The sequence below is a fragment of the Pelmatolapia mariae genome, linkage group LG20, assembly GCF_036321145.2.
Source record: "Pelmatolapia mariae isolate MD_Pm_ZW linkage group LG20, Pm_UMD_F_2, whole genome shotgun sequence".
Lineage (NCBI taxonomy): Eukaryota > Metazoa > Chordata > Actinopteri > Cichliformes > Cichlidae > Pelmatolapia > Pelmatolapia mariae.
The window spans coordinates 26,023,309-26,044,453 of record NC_086244.1 but is presented as its reverse complement, the minus strand read 5'-3'; the positions used below and the strand labels follow the sequence as shown (position 1 = coordinate 26,044,453).

Below are 21,145 nucleotides of genomic sequence, written 5' to 3'. Positions count from 1 at the left end.
AATCAGCAATCAGTAATTAAATGTAGAATCCACTACATACTTGACTTACTTGTTATTTCGCTCTGTAAAGTATTTTGTGAATTGTCTGTGAAAAATTCTATATAAATAAATTTTACTGAGGTAGTTTTTGGGGGGAATTTAATCAGCACATAAGCTACGCCTATTAAGCGCTAGTTTAATTGCTTAATAGTTAGCTGACTCTTCTATGACCAGACATATTGCATATAGTTAACAGATGTTTAATACCGTGCTCAAATGAGGTTTGTTTCTTATATTAGCGAGCTAATGCTACTCAGTGCTACTCGAGAAATATCTGAAAAGACCCCCACGACAAGGAATTTGATAAGCAGAGAGAATGAATGGAAGTATCTGAAAAGATGCTATTAATTGTATTTTTACTTATAGGAACTTAATTTTACAGACATTTAACATTTTATTCTTCAAACTCTTAACCTTAAATATAAATCTATGTAGAAGACCAACCCGTTCTCACTCCCAAATCGTAACATTTTACGCTAGGTGACAAATCGTCAACATATTACGTTTTCGGGCACCCAAGGCGTTCCTACGTCACGACATCGGAAAACTGCGGACACATGAGAACTGTTTGGACTCAATCTACACATCTTCGCTTTTTCCCTTAAAATCGCTTTAGAAAACACTATTTCACCTCATTAAACTGCTGGTTAAGGTTAGGAATAAGGTTATGGTTAGGTTTAGTGATAAGGTTAGGTTTAGGCTTAGGTATACGGTTATGGTTAGGTTTAGGCATAAGGTTATGGTTAGGTTTAGGGATAAGGTTAGGTTTAGGCGTAGGGATACGGTTATGGTTAAGGTTAGGAATACGGTTATGGTTAGGCATAAGGTTATGGTTAAGGTTAGGCATAAGGTTATGGTTAGGCTTAGTGATAAGGTTAAGTTTAGGGCTGCAGTACAGGGCTGGAAACCGCCGCGTACCATAACAACGTGGAAGGTCACCTTTCGCGTTCCTCAGGAACGCCGCAGGACGTGACAAAACGTCGGGATGTTACGCCTCGGGAGTGAGAACGGGCTCAGAAGACCCATTTCTATTATTGTTGTTTTGCTTCTTTTCTGCTTTTACTTTAAATAATTTTAACTTGTTTTGTTTTTAATTTTGTCTCAATGAATAAAAAATTTGCATATATATTTACAGTATTAATTATTTAATTATCTGTTTAATAAACATTGCGTATTTGTAAAAGTACAGTACATTTTTCAAAATGATAGGTTTTTAAAATAATTTAAAAACAGTAGATTACTTGCCTATTTTTGTAATTTTATAAATTTTTCATGTATTGAAAGATAACAGCAAAATTCTCTAAAATTAATAGAAAACATTCTGTTAAAATACCAATATATATATATATATATATATATATATATATATATATATATTTTTTTTTTTTTTTTTTTTACAGTGTAGACCTATTCCATTACGTCAAATGCCTGTTTTTCAGACTTCACATTCATTACTTAGTGATTGATGCCCGTGAAAGCAACAGACCATGGCTCATTCTCTGATTGCCTGTTTACAGGTCTCTGACACTTTTATAGCTCTCCTAATACCATTACAAAGTATTACTTCAACAGCAGAGCCCGCTGCTTTCCTGTAGAAACAGATACAAAAGGTTGTTTGCTTTGATAATTTCAAACACTCTAGTTGTGAAAATTTGCTTTCGTTGAAGCTATCTAAGGACTTGTTGAGATTTTGACTTCCACTTTCAATGGTGATCTGCAAGATTTTTTTTTAGTCAAAAACAGATTTATATTGGTGAAAGCAAGGACGGTGAGGATGTTGTTCTCTTTGTCTAAGGAGCTTGGAAAGAAAAGCGTCTGGACTTCTTTAAGTTGCTTGAAGATGTTTCACCTCTCATCCGAGAAGCTTCTTCAGTTTTGTTGTTCTCTTTGTGTTTTATCATCCTGGCCAGGTAAGGCCAGTGAAGCAGAAGAACATCATGTCAAGAAGGCCCTGAGTAAATGTGGTTATCCCAGCTGAACATATGTCAAAACTGGGAAAGCACCTAAAGAATGCTCCAGGTGAGGAGGACAACTGGTACCTATGCAAAAACCCTTAGAGATCCCTTATGTTTCAGGACTATCAGAACAACTGAGACACATTTTCTCTAAACACTGCATCTCTGTGGCTTTCAAACCCTAAAACTCATTGCACCAAAAATTGGTCCACCCCAAGGATCCGGTCCCCCGGCACAGAGTAATATAGTGTACATTGTTGGAAGCCAGGAGGATTGCCATGATTTATATCAGGGAAACCAAACAACCTCTGGCTAAGTGGCTGGCACAACACAGAAGAGCTAACTTATCAGGCCAGACTTGCAGTCTATTTACACCTACAGCCCAGTGGCCACTCATTCAATGATGAGGAACTCTGGTTTGAGTGTGGAGTCAAGGAGGCAATATACGTGAAAAAGGAAAGACCATCTCTGAATGGAGGAGGGGGCCTAAAGGTACATCTTTCAGCATCTTACAATGCTGTGATTGCAGACATTCCCCAACTCTCTGTGAATGGTACTTATGGCCATTGATCAATAGTCTTTGATCAGCGGTTGTTGATTAATGGTGATGACAGTTTGCATATTAATGATCAAGAAACCAACCTCACAGCCTCACATTGCTCAACAGTGGTGCTAGTTTCATTCATTATGTAAATTATATCATTCATTATGCATTATACAGTTTATAAGGGTGGGGAAACCTGCAGTCAGCTGAGACTGAAGAAGTCACTTGGATGAGTCACGAAACTTTTCTTCCACTAAAAATGTTATGTCCAGATGAACAGAATCAACTTTGATGAGTGTCCTTGCCAGCCCATAGTGAACAGTCTGAAACTATTCAGTTTAAAACAGCAATAAATGCTGAAGGTCGAAGGTTCTGAAAACGTTTAAGGGCAAACTCATAAGATAATCAGAGAGCAATTGGCATGCACATATAAGAATTGCAATGGTATTTCCACTTGGTGCAATGGATAGCTTTAAATATAATGCCAGTCTATGCAATATTTGTGGTGACATTTCTCTAAAATCCAATCATGTTAACTTGCTGGTGGCTATAGGGAAAGTATCACTAAAGTCACTATTTTCTGTACAAAAATATTAAATGCAATACAACATCTAATAGAGTGGTAAAAAAAAACCCTCCACTTAATTTGCAGAATTAGAAAATACAAATGTTCTGACAACCAAATGTAGCAAGATTTTAACAAATTAACAGGTTTTTTTTCATTAAAATGTGTACACTGAATCAGTACATTTCTGGTGACAGAACAGCCTGGTTGCATCCAGAGACATTTTCTATGCTGTCTCCCTTTGTAATTATGTTGGAAAACCATTGTTACCTCATACTGCTAGGGAACAGCTGAAATGCATATGACTATGGCATAGCACAGATACAGCCCCATAGTTTGCTACAAAGCTCTTTTAACTTATAGTTTGCAAGTTAATAGTGCATAATGCTGCACTTTTTTTTTAACATAAAGCGATGACTCTTCTGTAATTAATTGTATGAACTTGTATGCTAGTAATTTGTAGTGTACTATAATATGCTTAAAGAACTGTAAATACAACATGACCATTGTGCTCCAGTTGTGTTTTCCATTCCCATTCTTCTTTGCCGGTTCTGTTTTTACCCTTTTCCATGGCTAAAATGATGTTTGTGATCTCAGTTCATTTCAGTAGCATGTATATGTCCCATGTCCTCATGGTTTGCTTCACTTAAAAAAATGTCCAGTAAATCAGTATATTCTGTCTAAATGTTTGATAAAGTTCTTTTAAGCTGCTGCTCCTGTTGTTGCTGAAGGCCTGGGACAAAAATGTTCAGCTGAGACATTTCATCTTTGAACTGCCCCAGATCGGCTCAAAGAATACATTTTTTTTATGGTTCTGAGTTGTATTTACACGATCTTTTATCTTACATTATTTATCTTCTAAAGCTAAAATAGCATTATTGTCATGGTCCCTGAATGTATTTTTCCTTCCCTTTTAAATTCTTGATTCTTTGTTTTTGATTCTTAGGATATATCTTCATTTATGTTTGATGTTTTTTGTTTTAGTGTTTGAGAGTCTGATTTTACATTTGGTGATTTTTTTTTTGTGATTTCTTATTATCCTACTATTGTCTGGATCTTCTTCCATTTCAGTCTTTGCTTATTATGTTTACTTTATATCAATTCCAGAGAGGTTTCTTGCATTTTTGTTAGTGTGTGTGTGTGTGTGTGTGTTTTTATTAGAAGTTGCCTCTTTGGTGTTTCTGTTACACATCCATTTGTTTCATATACTGTTTGTACCTTGGTCTCTTTTGTTTCCTTGTCTTTACATTTTGTTTAGTGTTAGTGTTCATGTCTCCCTTGACTTTTCCTGTTTTACTTTGAAGGTTTATTTTATTTTGTGGCCTGTGTAAGTTTTATTTCCTGTCTGTCTTCCCCGGATTCCCAGATTAGTTTCACCTGTTGTTAATTGTGTTCATGTGCGTTCCTCTCCTTCCTGTTTTTTTTTTTTATTAGTAATTGGTCTGTCTGTATATAGCCCTCTCTTCCCTTTATCTGTTGTCAAAGAGTCTGCTGTCGTTGCTTCCCTATATCCTGCAAGTGTCAGTGAGCTCCTGTGTTTTGTTCTGTTGGTTTCAGAGTTTGTAGTTTGCTTATTTTGTACACTGATATAAGAGTATAAGAATAAAAGGGCTTACCTTTTGTTTTTTTGTTTTTTTATTTCAGTCTGAGCATTTGTGTCCACACCTCACCTTCACAATCTCAATTTGCTTCCCTCAAGTTAAAGGTACTAAGAGACGGACTTCAAACACTGACCAGCGCACTGGAAAAGATCTTTTTTTTAAAAAAAAAAACAAAAAAAACAAAAAACAAACTATACAGCATACTAGGCTTTCTTTTCACAAATGCTTTATTGCTAGAACTGCAGTTTTGGAGGCTTTGGAGTGCACTTTTTATAAATCCGCTACTCATAAAGTGAACCCGCTCAAACTCACAGCCCAGGATATCAGTGACAAAGAAGGCAGACTACTAGACTTGTTTTGACGTCTGCACCTAACAGGGAGAAGAAACAAAAGCATAGAAGACTGCAAGGTAAGGTAAAGAAGGGGGAGAAAAACCCAGTCAGGATTTATTTGTCTTTGGACCATAAAATGGATGTAAAACCTGCTGTAGCCACTTGGAAGGCGTTGTCAGCGAAACTGACTCAGCTGGACTTTGAGTACTAAAGGTCTGATGTAAATTGTTTAGTTAAGTATCAGTTTCGCAGAGTAGAAATTATCATTAATATTTTCTTTAGAATATGCTAAATGATGATGAGAAAAATCTAATGGGAAACTAGCAGAAAAGATAGGGTTTATTGTTTTAAAAGCAATTCATGTTAAAAATCCTGAAATGTGAGAGAGATATAAGACACACTGGGGAAAAAAAGGTTGATTCTAGTTGAACTAGAATCAAAATATGATAACATTTTAAAAATTATGCAGATTTTTTAAAGCTTAAACGTTTTTCTTTTGTTATGGCACTTAATGTAGCGTGCAGTAAATCGGCTAATATGAAGGGATTTTATTTGGGTTTGCAGGGTTCCTGTACATGCATTAAATACTTGTATAGGTTTGCATAACAAAATTGTACACATAAAAACTGTATCACTATATTAAATATTTTGAGAAGTGAAATACAGGATGTTAAAAGATGTGAAATACATCTTTGTTTTAATCTTCTTAACACATACAAAAAGAAAATAGAAGTACAAGGAAAAGTTATAGTTGGCAAAGACTTATGTTTATTCTTTTAACTGCTTGTGTTTTGGTATTAAGGTGAAAGAACATCCTATACAGAATGCTTGACGGGGATAGATGCAGACAATGGCAAAATTGTGCTACACGAAACAAAACTGTGACTTTTGAACTTTTTATTAAAAGTGTTACATCAGCTGTTTCTTTTTCTTGCCACATGTTGAAAAACTGTGGGACTTATTTTTCTCCTGAATATTAAACATACACCCTCATGTAGAATGAGAGCAAGGTATTTTCCTTTTCTGAGTTGATTTTCAGAAACGTACATGCATAGTATCCATCACGGTCCTTTAGACGGCTCTGTCATCTCAGGGCGTTCACATACAGCAATACCGTGGCTGTAAGAACTGTGTGGATCTCCATTGTGGTCTCGAAAATTACTATGTTTTTAAAAAAATATAATTTGCTTTCTTTAGTGTTTGTGCTGCAAATCAAAACATCCATTCATCAAAAAAGTACGTGCCAAATGTCATGTAATTTTGTTTTATCCCACCAAGTTCCCTCCCCAGCCTACTGTAAAATATCTGTCATTATTTTTGTAATTGTTTTTTATTTTAGCAATACGAGTAAGGAATGGAATGTGGAATTTTAATTTGTTAGTTAAAAAAGCAACCCCCCCAGCCTTTTTTTTCTAAAAACAATCCAGACCTTTATTTGAAAAGTTTATCTGTATTTGCAAATCTTTTTTTTTTTTTCAACAGAACATACTTATATAATGAATACAGCTTTTTACAGCAGACAAAATTGAAAACAGTACAAATTTGACAAATACTATACCAACAGTCTTTTCACTCTTTGTAATATTTGGTAACTGTTGTAAATTCCACAATTTACTGTATGCATTATTTTTTATTTATTTAGTTTGTCACACTGAAAATAGGCATTTCAGTTTTTCAGACATGTACTGTGTCTGAAACAATGTTTTTAGCGCTGTCTAAAATGTGTCACTGTTATTTATTGATTGTCCATTTTAATGCATAAACAAAATACCGATGTAAGATCTGAAACATTCTTCTGCAATGTAAGTAATGTCAGAGGACAAAAAACTACTAGTAGTTTATGATGTTGCTTTCCTCATTACTGGATGCGTGGCATTAATGATGCAGTTTTTCAAGGGCAAAATAGGAGAATTATTAGTTTATTCAGAAATGCCATAATTTTCTTAATTTTATCACATTTCACCTCAAAATCTTAGTTAGTAATAAAGATGAAATGCTGTTGCTTATGGCTCTTATTATATTGTTTGTTATTGTATAATCATCATACTAACAGTATGTTACTCAAAGACTAAATAACATAAAAAAGAAAAATGGTGCACTAGCCCTATGTGTATACAGTTTCTAGTTATTCCTGTTGTAATTTAAACGTTGCTAAAGGAATGATATGAACATAAAAACTGCATCATATGAGGACAGGGAAAGTCACAGACTTAAAACAGTGAGGCTCGTTTAACTGCCTCCAGGGCACATCTGGCTCCAGCTTAAAACTGAAGCCTGGACCAATTTCTTAGCTTTAAGGGCTAGCGCATGCAGTCAGTTAGCTGTTTTAGGAATGCCAGTTAATTGCAGTTCCTATGGAAAGGTTGGATAAATAAACACTGAATTGCCTCTGATGTGTTGTACATCTCTGCTGGTTCTTGGGATAGACTTCTCCGCACACTGGCCCAAATTCAGCCAAACTAAATGGTCTTTTTGTGTTTGTTCTGACCTTGAGCAAGGCTGTGACCAAATGTTTCTACCTTGGGTCATTTCCAGGATTCCACAACAGTCAACGTAGGCTTGGGAGAACCATTTACACACAGGAATGTGCAAGGGAGGTGATTCAGTGAGGTGTTTTCACCTGGTTTTACTGAGAAAAAAAAAGATTTTTGAAAACATGTTTTCCAAAACTGGGGTTAAACTCCTAGTTATATTGTGAAATTACATTTGTGGTCTTTAGGAATCCTGACTAAAAAGTTCCATAGATGCTTAGATATTGCAATTAAATGTTATTATATGAAACTATAGGTTGATGTGTGTCGATACAGTCACTCAGGCTTTACCAGATTTTCTCTTCTGGGGTGCTGTATAATAAAGAGCTGCTTAATATGAAAGCTGTAATTGTAGAACAATGAAGGGGAAAAAAAGCTGGAAAAAAATACATTCAAAAAGTCAAAAAGTTCCATCAACAAACAAACAAACAGCATCGATAGCAGGTGCAACAGAGATACATAATTCCAATTTCTTAAATGAATATGACCCCCCACCCACGATCCCATTGTTAAGAATATGTTTTGAATGCGTTGATTTTCAATTGTTTATTTGTATTTACTATTTTGACTGCATTTATACCACTAGAAACAGACTTTTTACATTTTTCTTCGTATGCCATGTTTTCCTCTTAGGTAGAGATAATATCAGAACTAAATGTTGCCGAAACGTGTTTTTGTTGTTTGCGTTGTACATTATTAGTCAACTGTTCACAGTCAGTCAGCCGGCCTGATATTTATATTAATTTGTACGCTGTATCCGACTCTCAAAATAATCACCATAACAACATGTAAAACGCTCTCACGCATTTAATATCTTAGCGATGCGGATTATTTTACAGCTTCTCCAGTCGTTAATTGTGCAATTAAATTGAAAATTAATTAAAGCCCTTAAGCCGATGCAGTCCTCTGGTGATACAGAGGTGCAGTTCAAGGTCCGAAATTTTGGAATTTGCTGGTTTCTTCATAAAAATCCCACGTGAAGAAAAGTGTGAGAATGTGGTCATGTATCCCTTATATTAGTCCTCGAATATGTTAATAAAAGTGTTATAAACTCTTAAGTTTGGTTTGTATTTCGTGATTTGCATGAAGTAATTCGTGTCTTAAAGGAGGCACACGTTTTTAAGCCAAACATTATAAAAGAAAACGGCAAGAAATCAGCGCTACAGAGATCTGTTTTTTTTTTTTTAATAATTTTTGTTTTTATGAAAATAGGGCTCCTTTTTACTTTATTTGTATTTTCTTTTCGTTTATTTACGTGGGTTACATTCCACAAATATCTCGATATCGACATATTTGATAAAAATTTATTTTTATGCATGACTTTTTAATGGGTTCAAACGGGGATAATGAATGAATTCAAGAATTAATATTGACACCATAAGGTTCAGAAGGTTTGGCATCCTCATCTGTTGAGATATGATGCCTGACAAAGTATGTGCTTTGACTTTTGAAATATTAGATGAGGACAGGTGATCAAATTTGCAGATTTAAGTTTGATAACCGGCGTGTTATTTATTTATTTATTTTTATTTTAAGTAGTTGGGTGAAAGGGGTGGCCCAATTCAGCCAGAATTCGTAATATCATTCAGACTTAAAAAGAAAACCCGAGTCAATAAGATGCCCTAGCACCGAGCTGATAAGAAGACATTCTCTCTACAGCCAACAGCTTTAAAATATCACTACAGATAAGATAAAAGCGAGTCAAGGACAGATCAAAAAATAGATTAACCCCTTATGACAGGGTTGATAAGATTGTTCGCAGTTTCGTTTCCTTTTTTATGTTTTATTTTTATTTTATTATATTTTTGGCTCACGAGTTATATGAGAGACATTTCTTTCTCGAATTTGGACCCTGTTTATGCACACGGCTACTGTTTTGGTTTATGAGAGAGGTGGAGTGTCCTCTCCTGAGCACACACAGCTCTGTCTGAGCACGGGGACTTTGAACTTGAACTTCGCCTTGCTCATCTTTATGTGCGCAATACACCGGAACAAATGAGCCAGAACTGATTTTGGTCCATGAATTGATCTGCCTCTCTCCTTTATCCTCTCCACCGCCCATCCAAGCTATGTACTTGAAGCCGAAAAACGCACCTAGACAGTGAACGACATAGTCAATGTGTAACTCCATCAATTCTTCTTTGATTATCTATGGTTTGCCTTATAATTTCTTCTCTGTTATGCTCCAGGTGTGGCCTAATGTTAGTTTTGCACGAACAACCATTCTCAAGGACAGCTATGTTTATCTCTTAAACGGTCAAATGGACCAGTATGTATAGAACGAGGGTCAGCGGTAGTTCTGCAGAAAAGATCATTTGACTTTGAGCAGAATTCAAATAGTCACACTTGTGACATATTCAACTTAGTATCTGTTATCACAAAGAGGGAGCTCTGTAAAAGATTTCCGTCATAATTAAAAAAAATGTCTGTGTTCATTACATGTTCACTATTAGATTTCCGCGCTGTTTTTGCCAATGTATCAGCACAGTAAAGTAATCCTGTTGATGTAAAGACAGGGGGTAGGTTGCAGGTAGAAGCGATGAAAGAGATCGCACTCCACACAAAATCTTTTCTGGAGTTATTTTAAGCAATGTTATTTCAGGTATAGCCCATCGAAACTGCGGCAGTTTTTCAATTGTTCATTTTTTTTTTTGTTAAAAAGGACTGTTCAATTTTTCAAAATTCATACATTAGCTATTAGTTTAACTGCAAATAAAAAGCACTTTACCCCCTATAAACTCTACTAAGCTACCCCCTTCAGTGAAACTGAAAAATTTTGCTTTGTATAATCAAAGATAAATGACTGATTTTAGAGTAATTTTAGTAGTTTAATGTCGGTTTCTCAAATTCAGATGACAAACTTGGGCAAAAATAACCACCTCTGCATATCTAATCTGTTACCTCGGCATCAAAAACACACAGCCACGCGCTTCTGGTGTATTTGATTATGATTCACTTCTTTCATAAGAACTCATAATTAAACTAAATCTATATAGTAGTTGCCTACATACATATTTTTTGGTTTACACATATGATTCCGTTTGGTTTCAAGTGCACCGTTTCACTTCAAGATTTTCTTCATCACAACATCATGCAGGTGCTGACATCATTTTCCAGTCCGCAGCTCCTCCAAACCAACAGCCTATTTGATTTTAAGCTCTTGATACAGTCACCGTTGAACTGCTGCAGACTAGGTGAGGAAGTTATTCTAAAAATCTCTTCCAGTAAATTTCCCGCATTTTTATTTGGTGTGCTAGAGTAAAGTGAGCTTCACAGGGTGGGTTATCCAAACAAGCCGTGTGCATATTACAACCGAGTCCACTGCTTACATTTTGTACCTCAAAATGCAATCTGCATGTTTCGCCTTTTGAAAATAAGTAATACTACAGTATATAGTGCATTTCACACGTTGCATGGATTTCACTGTGAAAATGATAAGGAACGTGTAGGTACATTTAGGACTTCAAATTAAATATTTGCATCTTAGTCTGGATACTTGGACTTTAAGTGGAGCAAAAAGTAAAATATGTTATTTTAGCTACATACTTATAAAGAAACACTTCACGCAGAGTTGGATCTGCAGCGTTCGGTCCTTCGTGCACGTTTCCTCACTAGTTACTGATCAGAAAGCGATTATTTTAATTCGGCTTTTCTGTATAAACTTTGTTTAGAAACAGTTTTTAATACAACTGGCAGCCCTCTCAGTAGTTGATATAGTGGCGTCTTAAGCTCAAAAATATTCCGAGCGCGTGTCCTCGGAACTCTGTTTGCATTCTGACACATTTTCTATATAAGAGCTCTTTGAAGACTGCATAGTGTTAGAAACTGTAATGAACGCTGGTGGCGCAGAAACTAGTCCACAAGAAAAACCGCAAGATGCCCTTGAAGATGGTTTGATTACATATTTCTATATCTTAAATGGCCAAACATATTTTGGATCAGTTTCCTCGCGATAATCACATTCAAAATAAACGTGCTTAACCGCCGACGACTGTGTTGTTCTTTTTTCAGACCTGCTATTAAGGAGAATAGCTCTTCATCAGAAAAATAGCTTCGCAAAGATCTTTTTCGGCAACAATTGGGAAGCTTCAAACATATTAAACACACTTCTGGCGTGGGTAGAACTCATTTAAGGGACAGCTTGTGTAGTGACAGTCTGAAATGTGCAGAAAAAAGTTTTAAGGGCTTTATTCTTTGAGAGAAGGAGTGAGGTGATTAATGATGAACGTGTGTGTCTTTTGTTTTGCTGTCTGGGCAGATGGAGCGACGGCCTCTCTTAACTTGAACTTGGACTTCCGACGAGACGCGTCAAACTGTGGATTTATTTTGTCAGCTTTCTCACCGGTCCACCCTCTAGACTGCAGCAGGAACACTAAGCAGTGCCTCTTGCAAAACTTGATTTACCACTTAAACAGTGGTAAATCAAAGATTTGGCATATACAAAAAGATATTTTATTAACGGCGCACATAAAGGCAAAACCTGGTCAAAATTTGGGCCTGCAGTGTTGGACGAGATAAGACTTAGTAACGTGTTGGTGTCATGTGTCGTTATAAAAGTAAATAGCAAATCAAATAATGCATTGCAGAAGTTAAAATAAAAACCTTAAATCTATAGTGGCAGTACTCATTTTGTGATGAGTTTAAGAGATAATTGCGCAAGTTTACGCTAAACTGCCTTTATCCACGTCAGGAAGCCTAATATACAGCAATATATTGTCTAAAATCATAAATTGTTGTGTAACTACACCAACCACCTTATCAGATCTATTTATCCGTCTGTTTTTGTGGTGATGCTGGTGTAGCTTGTCATCTGAATTGTGCGAAATTCTACAAATGTTAGCGGCTTACATGCTCCCCATTAAATCGGTGCTGTATTCCTGACGAATTTATTGCATTTCAGAAATACACTTTGCATTGCAACTTAATGACCTGCACAATTTCTTATTCTCGAATTTTGTAAAAGACCCTGCTATCAGTTCAGTGCAGTGAACGAATGATGAACAATGGACAATGTAATGAGAATATGATAAGTACACTTTTAAAAAAGGGTTGTAAAGCCTGCGTTGTATTTTGCAAATCCATCTGGCCTAGCTGGAGCGGTGGTCTGCCAGCCATACCCTCTGTTCTGTGGGCGCGGCTCTGCTTGGCCTCCTTTATTTTGCGGTTAGTCCACGGCCATCCTCTCATAGTCTACCTGCTTTGGGTGAGATTAAAAGAGTCAAATCTGAAGTAAATTATGCCTAATTTATATGTATGTGTATGTAGTCCTTTTCATGCAGCGTGTTTGAAAGAGTCATGACATACAGCCACTCTCTACACTGTGCTATCCCTGACGCGTAAAATGGCCAAACCTGTCGGTGATTATCCTAAAGATGACCAACTTCAAGCGAAACGTACTAATTTTCCAAACATCAGCCATATTTTGTTACTTAGCTTTGCAGTAGTTTACATCTTTAACCTTAAGTTGGTAAGAGTCTATTTAAGAAAGTATTAGTGGTTTGAATCTAAAGGGCTGGGACACTCCCTGCACTGTATTGTCTAAACTCAATACATTTGTGTCTTCTGTTCACTGTATGCTGTTTCACGAATACTAAATGTAATTTAAGTTTGCCTGGCAAACATGTCTTCCTACCACTGAAATTAGACTACGATTTAGCAGTAGATTTATCTCCTGAAAACGTATAGGCGACTGCCACGTAGTTTACATTAGATTGGGGTCACAAATGCCTTATCCAGGTTCGGCTCCTAGTATCAGCTGCTCATCCCTATGCGGCAAAATATAGAAAATGCAAGAACCAGGCTAATTTGTTGACCTAGGTTCTAGCAAACTAAAAGCTGTACCCTGATCTATTTAGCATTGCGTTTAAATTAACATTTTATGTTACTGTTTTGCAAATTCATTCTTTGTCACGCACCAAGCACCGCACCGCCTAGTTATATATTTCAGACCTTGACAAAAATCACATGCTGCCCTATGCCCTGACAGTTGGCATAGAAAGTCAGTGGTCATGGCTTCTATGCTTACGAACTCTTCTGATCGTAAATTAAATGCAGCTCGGAGGGGAAAACACCAGATTGAGATGCTGTTTTAGTTTTGTAGGAATGCTTTCATGACAGGAAAGCATTGTCCTGCTTCCAGAACAACAGTCCACCTTCACACACACACGCGCACAGCACAAGTGATTCCTAGGAGGAGAAGCGCTGTATTTTTCAGAGGAAAATGTTGGACGAACAAAGATTAATGCAAGCATGGAAGTACATGTTGCGACTCAAGCAGTAACTTGTGACTGACACGATGCTTTCAAGTTAATATGAGCCTCAGTTTCCTGTCATGTTTATGTATATATCACAATCCAGTTTGGGTCCAGTTAGTTAGTCCATATACAGTATACTTAAAGCCGCTAAAAGTCTCCATGGGCTCCTTACTATATTGCGCACATCTATTTGGGTTTTTGGTTTGTCATAGTCTACGTGTGGTTTTCAGTTGAATTACCAGTGATTTTAACTTCATTATAACATTGGTTCAGCCTGCAGCTGATTGGAAACTCTTAAATATATCCAAGGATTTGCATCATAATGAAACTGGTAAGATACTATTTCATAGATAGATGAAAAATAATTCACTTAGGCTTAGCTTTAGGTGGAAATGTTAATTTGTCTCCACCTCAAAAGATTAATTTGTAGGTTATGATGGCAGTGTCATTATTATTTGAATAAGATATGGGCCTGCGGTAAATGGGATTGGGTTGAATGGGGTTGTACAATAACACACTACAGCCTTGTACTGCAGAGTCAAAATGGCGCTCGGTGCATGTTGTAAACGCATACTCTTCTCGCTTAATAGCCATCGGCTAAGTCGTGTGCATATGCAGTGAGTTGAGAGCGGAAGCTGCAGGTAGGGAGCCGTTGTATGAGGATGGAAGGTTCCCCTCCCCCACAAACCAATGCACCAGACAGGCGCTCTCCCCGCCTGACAGGGCCTGTCTGGCAGGACGTGATGTCTGGTTGTCAATGTATTTACTGCGAGGCATCATTGCTGGTGGTCAGGATAATCGTTTCTATTAACACTTCCTCCACTTTCGCAGTGAAGAGTATTTGATTCATCCTTGCAGATCCTTCTAAGTTTTTAAACAAAAGTTTTAATATTTAAGATGGATGAATGTTTGTAAAATTACATGTTTTTTAAATTTTACTGGTCGAAGTTCCCATAAACCGAATAAGGAGAAGTATCCAGAACCCCTCTAAAATACTTTGCTTAAAACTGAGCAGTGAGAGTTTTTCACTATTGTCTCTGACTGCAAATGTATTTGCGTAATTTATTTAGTTATTTATTTTTTTTGTAGTTTGGATAATACCCCTTCAAGCTACGCGACTTTGATTGAAAGCGTTTCCTTCTCTCTTGTCATTATAAGTACATTTAAGAACTATAATATGCGGTGACGAAAAAAGTAAACCCACTTAGGCGAATTAATTTTAGTCTGATTTCCCAGCATAAGAGACAAGTTTGCGTACTTACCCAGCGCAACTCATTTGAACCCTAAACTCAAGTTTAGGGTTCAGCGTGGGCAAGAAAATAGCAATCTTCATTTTACAATTAATTATTTATAAATCTCACTGTGAATGAGTAGTTCGGATGATATTACTTTGAAATTTTAAATACAATGTGAAACTTAGGCATGCGGAAACTTGCGGAAAATATTTATAAGAATCTGTGTATCTTAAGCAGGTTAAGGGTTAATGAAAGATAATGAATTCTGAAGTTCACGTTAACATATTTTCTGAGGGGTTAATTAAACACTATAGCTAACATGGAGTTACTGGTATCTTTGCTATTGTTCCTTAAACGCCTACATACTATCCAATCTATATTTTTTTGTTCTTTTTCTCCTAACCATAAACGTGATAGTTGTATTACTTACTCCTACTTACAAAAGGTTAAAAAAGGCGAATTCAACAGTTACCCGTATATTTAAGATGTTAATCTGCTGTGATAATGTAATCTAGTCTAGTTTTTCAGAAATGATTGATAAAATCAGAAACGGACATTTCCAGTCTATTTTAGAGGAATGTACAGGTCAGATTAACACGTGATTTATATATTTGTATACGAAAAAAGATAGTTGATTGCGATTTTCCTTCTCTTTTTGGCTTTGCTTTGTTTAATGTGTACAACTATTAGGCTGCCTATTCGACCAACGCTACATCATCAGTCTGGAGGAACTGTTTCTATAATCAGCAAGAAATATGCACTTGTATCTGTTATAGGAGACAGCATTGATTAAAAATACTAACAATTAAAGAAGATTTTTTATATACGGTCATTAATAATAAAAAGGAGCTAAATTTTTAGTTTTGAAGGTGCCGGTTTTCTGCCGCGCAAATGTTGTCAAATTCCTGATTTTCAAGCAGAAACTAAATAGTATTTGGAATTCTTTCCCCCTCTTCGCACATAGCAAATATTTTAGAGTAAGGTACTCCAAATAACTTCCAGTTTGCATGCATACTTCAGTGTGAAGTTCATTCTTGCCTGTCTAGACTCTGATTACGACCTTGTTTGTCTGCGTTTTTTTACCTTGACCTTGGACTTCCGTGCAGCTGCCGCTTGGATGAGCCTTTCGCAGTTGTAATTTCCTTGAGACAAAGAACTAAAGTCTCTGTCCGAGGAACGACAGGGGTCCGGCTTCCCCAGTGCTGTTTGCAAATGCGCAACGGTTGCTCGATTATTCCTAAGACAACTCAGAAGAGCAAAAATGTTGATAAACTATCCGCACTTTACAGGGCAGCTTGTAGCCTGCTTTATGAGTGACTCATGGAACAGGCATTACAAAAAGCCTTTATGGATTCACTGTGGGCCTAGCCTATCGGCCATATTTGAAACTTGAAAATACAGTAAAGTTTTATATATTAGCTCAGAAGTAATTTTTGAAATGCAGAACAGAAGAAAGTGTGTGTGTGTGTGTGTGTGTGTGTGGGGGGGGGGGGGGGGGGGGGTTTATAGAACCTGGTGGTAATAAGAAGAACTAAAACTTTTTGAATGGTCTTACAAATCTAAAGGAAGACGCGGATAAAACAACAGAGGAAGAGTTGTTGGAAGAAATAGGTGCGCATATCTATCATGGAGTATAATTAAATAAGCTCTGTAGCCAAAACACAGTCCAGCTCAAAGCGGCCCTTGTTCTTATTTTCCCCTGGAAGCGTCAGCATCCACTTATAGAGTATGAATGAAATGCACAGTGAAACGGAAACATCACATGAATTCGCTTAATGGTGACTCTGATTATCTTCTTGTCGCTGAAACTCACTTTGGGCCTGAGAGTGAATGTTTAAACTAAATATATCTTTACTTAAACATATAACGGATTCAACTCTATATAAACTAAACGCTATCAGTCAGTATGGGCAATTACGGCATTTATATATTTAAATACCAAAACACTGTTCGCTTACTTGGTAATGACGGCGTCTTACCTGCTATGGCTTTCATCTCGTCCTGTGGCGGCTGGTACTGCGGTGCAGTGACAGTCATTCAGCACATTCACGGTTGATAATCCTAAAACTGAGCCTGGTAGGTCTGCATCACATACACACGGCGCACACACAGACACCCGGCTAACCTGTAGATAATTACTTAATTAAGAACAATAAGCTGCAAAAAATAATTACCTCCTTCTAAAAAATAACTAAATAAAAGAAAAGAAATACATAAAATAAAATACTATAGTTTTCACAATTTCAACATCTTAAATGTAATATTAGTAAAATCCTGATTATTACCTGCTGCAAAAAAAACAACAGAATTTCTTCATTATATTAATGTACGAATTAGTAGAAGATACGGATCTAAATGCGCACTTCTAGGAAGGAGCCTTGATAAGAGGTTTAAATATGCATATATAGTGTCCCACATATACCTAAGACCAGTATGAGATAATAAAGATTAAGTTGACTACATAATTAAGATTCCATATTGCATTATCGTTCTGTAATATTATATATTTTTATATTTCAAACAAAACCCCAGACGCAACATATGTCCACCACACAGTAATGGACAGAGATAAGAGTTTGTGTCATATGAAGCTGAAAATACTATTCACAAATGTAAATACAAATATTTTATTTTAATTTTCTCTGTGCACAATGTTATATCCCCTGGCAACTTCAGAAATCGGCTAAATTTCACAGGTTGCTTTCGTTTGCTCCAGATCGCGAACGTATCCAAACTCCCCTTTAAGGGTGTGGGTCTAGGTGATTTAAGCCAATGATATGACTCGGTGTTCTGCAGGAAAAACGGTGACACTTGAGGCAGTGGGTCTTTAAAGGGCTGCTCTGCTCCTGCTCACAAGCTCAATCTCGTAGGACTTGTTAGCGTATCACGTGCCAGATTCTTAATGAAGTGGACACACAAGAGCACTATGTGCGCATGCGCTCGGTGTAAACTGTAGTTGGAAATGAGGTGTCCGTCTTGGAGTAGTCGACTTTTAAAAAGCATCGGCAGCCCGTGATATGACGACTTCGCTAGTTCTGCATCCACGCTGGGCGGACACCTTGATGTACGTTTATGAAAAAAGCCCGAATGAAAACAACCAGAATAAAAACCAAACAATGGAGGGACTGAGCGGTAATTGCCCTGCGACCCACTGCAGGGACCTGATGTCGCACCCCGCGCTGGGACGACATTCTGGCACCATAGCGACCCACCAGGGCTCCGTCTACTCGGATATTTCCTCCACAGACACTGGCCGACAGTGTCCCGCTTCTCAAACATCATCAAGTGCATCTTTGAGTTACGGTTATCCCTTTGGAAACCCATATTACGGCTGCAGATTATCTCATTCGCACAACGTGAACTTGCAGCAGAAGCCTTGCTCGTACCATCCCGCAGAGAAATATGCCGAGCCCAGCACAGCGCTGCCTACGGAAGAGCTGTCTACCAGGGCGAAAGAGTTTGCCTTCTATCCGAGTTTCGCCAGCTCGTATCAGGCTGTTCCCGGATATCTCGACGTGTCGGTGGTGCCCAGTATCAGTGCCCACCCTGAACCGCGCCACGACGCCTTGATTCCCATGGAGGGCTACCAGCACTGGGCTCTCCCTAATAGCTGGGATGGCTACAAAGAGCCAACACAGCCAACTCATATTTGGAAATCACCTTTCCCAGGTATGGAAAAGTATAATGATTTTTAAAGTGTTCTGGTAGATTGGAATTTCTGTAGTAGTCCAGCTGCTTGCAGTATTTTAATACTTTTGTCACCGCATCAGGGCTATTAAAATGCAGGCAGATAGTTTACTTTGCTCTCTTACTGTGGTCTATCTAAAGTACTGTGGTCATCTAATTTTATTGTGTTAAAGTCTCCGTATCAACTTACCAATGAGCCACGGGAAACTAAATCTGATAAATAAACACACAACTATAAATTCCTGTGTCTGTCATCACGTGTAATTTTCCTGCATCTCTCATTTTATTCGGAGATATTCTTATGGTTTGAAGTTCAACAAATCCCCATGCATTTCTTTGAAATATGCATAAATTGAAAGTAAATTGGAATCCCACGTTAAGGTGGGTTTTCTGGAGCCCATCCTTTCTGAGTATTTGCTTTTGACAGTCATATGATGACAATAGTTAAGTTTCGTCACGTAGAACAGAAAGGAACAGCACTGCATACCTTTGCCCCTTGTATGACAATATAGTGGCTTAGCTAGCCTGCTGCGTTTGGATGGTGCCAATAAATCTTAGCGCCCCCGTGGTGCGTCTTTTGCATATATTAGGATTCATTTATAACATTTGCATTACATACAGATCTTTGCATCATGTCGTATAAATGGTTCAAAAAGACGGACAGGCTCACCTTTTACGTTGTTTGCCATCACACAGCATGCCTCATATCAACAGCATGCGCCAGTATGCACTTTACAGAGTGTTTACTAGGCTACTTTGTTTAGCTTATGACTTTATTATCTTTTTGAAATCTGTAGCTATTTTTAATTTCTGGTAGGGACCCCATTGCTTTTTAAATATTATAAATACACAAGAGCGAGCCACGCAAGCACGGGCACGCAGACAGTTACGCGCTCACCCACATGCACGAACACACAAGCGCGCGCTGCCTTTCTGTGCTGTTTCAGCCACACACACATACACTGATGTCCTCTCACACGCATCAACTGATTTGCTTGCAGCTAAAAACACATGCAGTGACTCTCATATCCAGTCGGTTATCCTCAATTTAATGACAAGATATAACTGAATGATTGAGGACAGTGAGCCAAATATTAGGACATTGCTTTAAAATCCTTTAGCTTAAATAATGTGGATTTTTTTCCCCATTTCATGTTTACACAAGAATAGTGTATCGTAACAATCTCTTGCTGCAAATTATAGGGGGTGAAAAACTGCATGTATTACAGCTTGCCAGTATTTGTGTTAAGATTGCCATACTTGTCCTGTCATGTTTTTGCACGGTTGTTTTGCATTTAGCTTTACTCTTGACGAAAGGGACTAGTCACAAAAGTTAGGTTAACTTAAAAAAAGCACTATGGGGAATTAACAAAAAAAAGTGAATAGAATATAAAAAAGAAAACTGCTTTATAATATGAGTAAAACGTAGAATCTTTCAAAAAAGCCTATCTTTATTGTAAAAATTAAAAACTTAAAGTTGCCAGCTGTCTTCAAGTTAGATGCCACATTGTGATTCATGTGTCTTACTGGTGACTGGTGTACGGCACACACAACAGGACCAAATATAATTACACTTATCAGTCTTACCCCACAGCTTGATTACATGTCAACGGGAGATTCGTTTAAGATAACAATAACCGCAGTTACGTTGGTCCACAGATTATCATTGAGATCAGATTAAGTATTAGCATGAACCATAACTGTCACTTGACATTGAAAGATCATTTGCAGAAACAACTCTAAGTTATTCAGTCACCCCTCAACATGTCAGGTGCAGCACACCAGAGATTCTGACTTCCAGAAAATTTTAACTCTGTACCCCATCCCCGTCACACACACACACACACACACACACACACACACACACACACACACACACACACACACACACACACACACACACACACACACACACACTCAGAGAGACTGTGAAAACAAAAGTATTTTCCTATTTTCACTCCAGTAGAGTCCATCCAAATTTGACCGGCCTTGTCAAACGCAGCATTGCTGGTTTTGTGAAATGAAACATTGTGCTATTTTGCACAGCGACTAATATTTTCCTTGAACTGTTCCTATTTTCTTGCAGATGTTGTGCCATTGCAGCCCGAGGTCAGCAGTTATCGTCGAGGGCGTAAAAAGCGTGTCCCTTACACCAAAATCCAGCTCAAGGAACTGGAGAAAGAGTATGCAGCGAGCAAGTTCATCACCAAAGACAAGAGAAGGCGCATCTCGGCCGCCACCAACCTTTCAGAGCGTCAAGTCACCATCTGGTTCCAAAACCGACGAGTCAAGGAGAAGAAATTTGTCAGTAAATCCAAGAACAGTCATATGCACACCACTTGAATGGATGAGCGACTTTCTTGAAACTGCAAGTCACACTTTCCAAATCATCTTGCCATATA

General features: G+C 37.5%; 1 protein-coding gene across 1 annotated transcript; it reads left to right on the top strand.

The window, feature by feature from the left end:
• Positions 1-18,073: 18,073 nt before the first annotated feature.
• On the top strand, positions 18,074-21,086 carry hoxc13a (homeobox C13a). The gene is made up of 2 exons (XM_063464475.1): positions 18,074-18,725; positions 20,830-21,086. The coding sequence occupies exons 1-2, from the start codon at positions 18,074-18,076 to the stop codon at positions 21,084-21,086; spliced, it is 909 nt and encodes a 302-aa protein (XP_063320545.1).
• Positions 21,087-21,145: the final 59 nt, after the last annotated feature.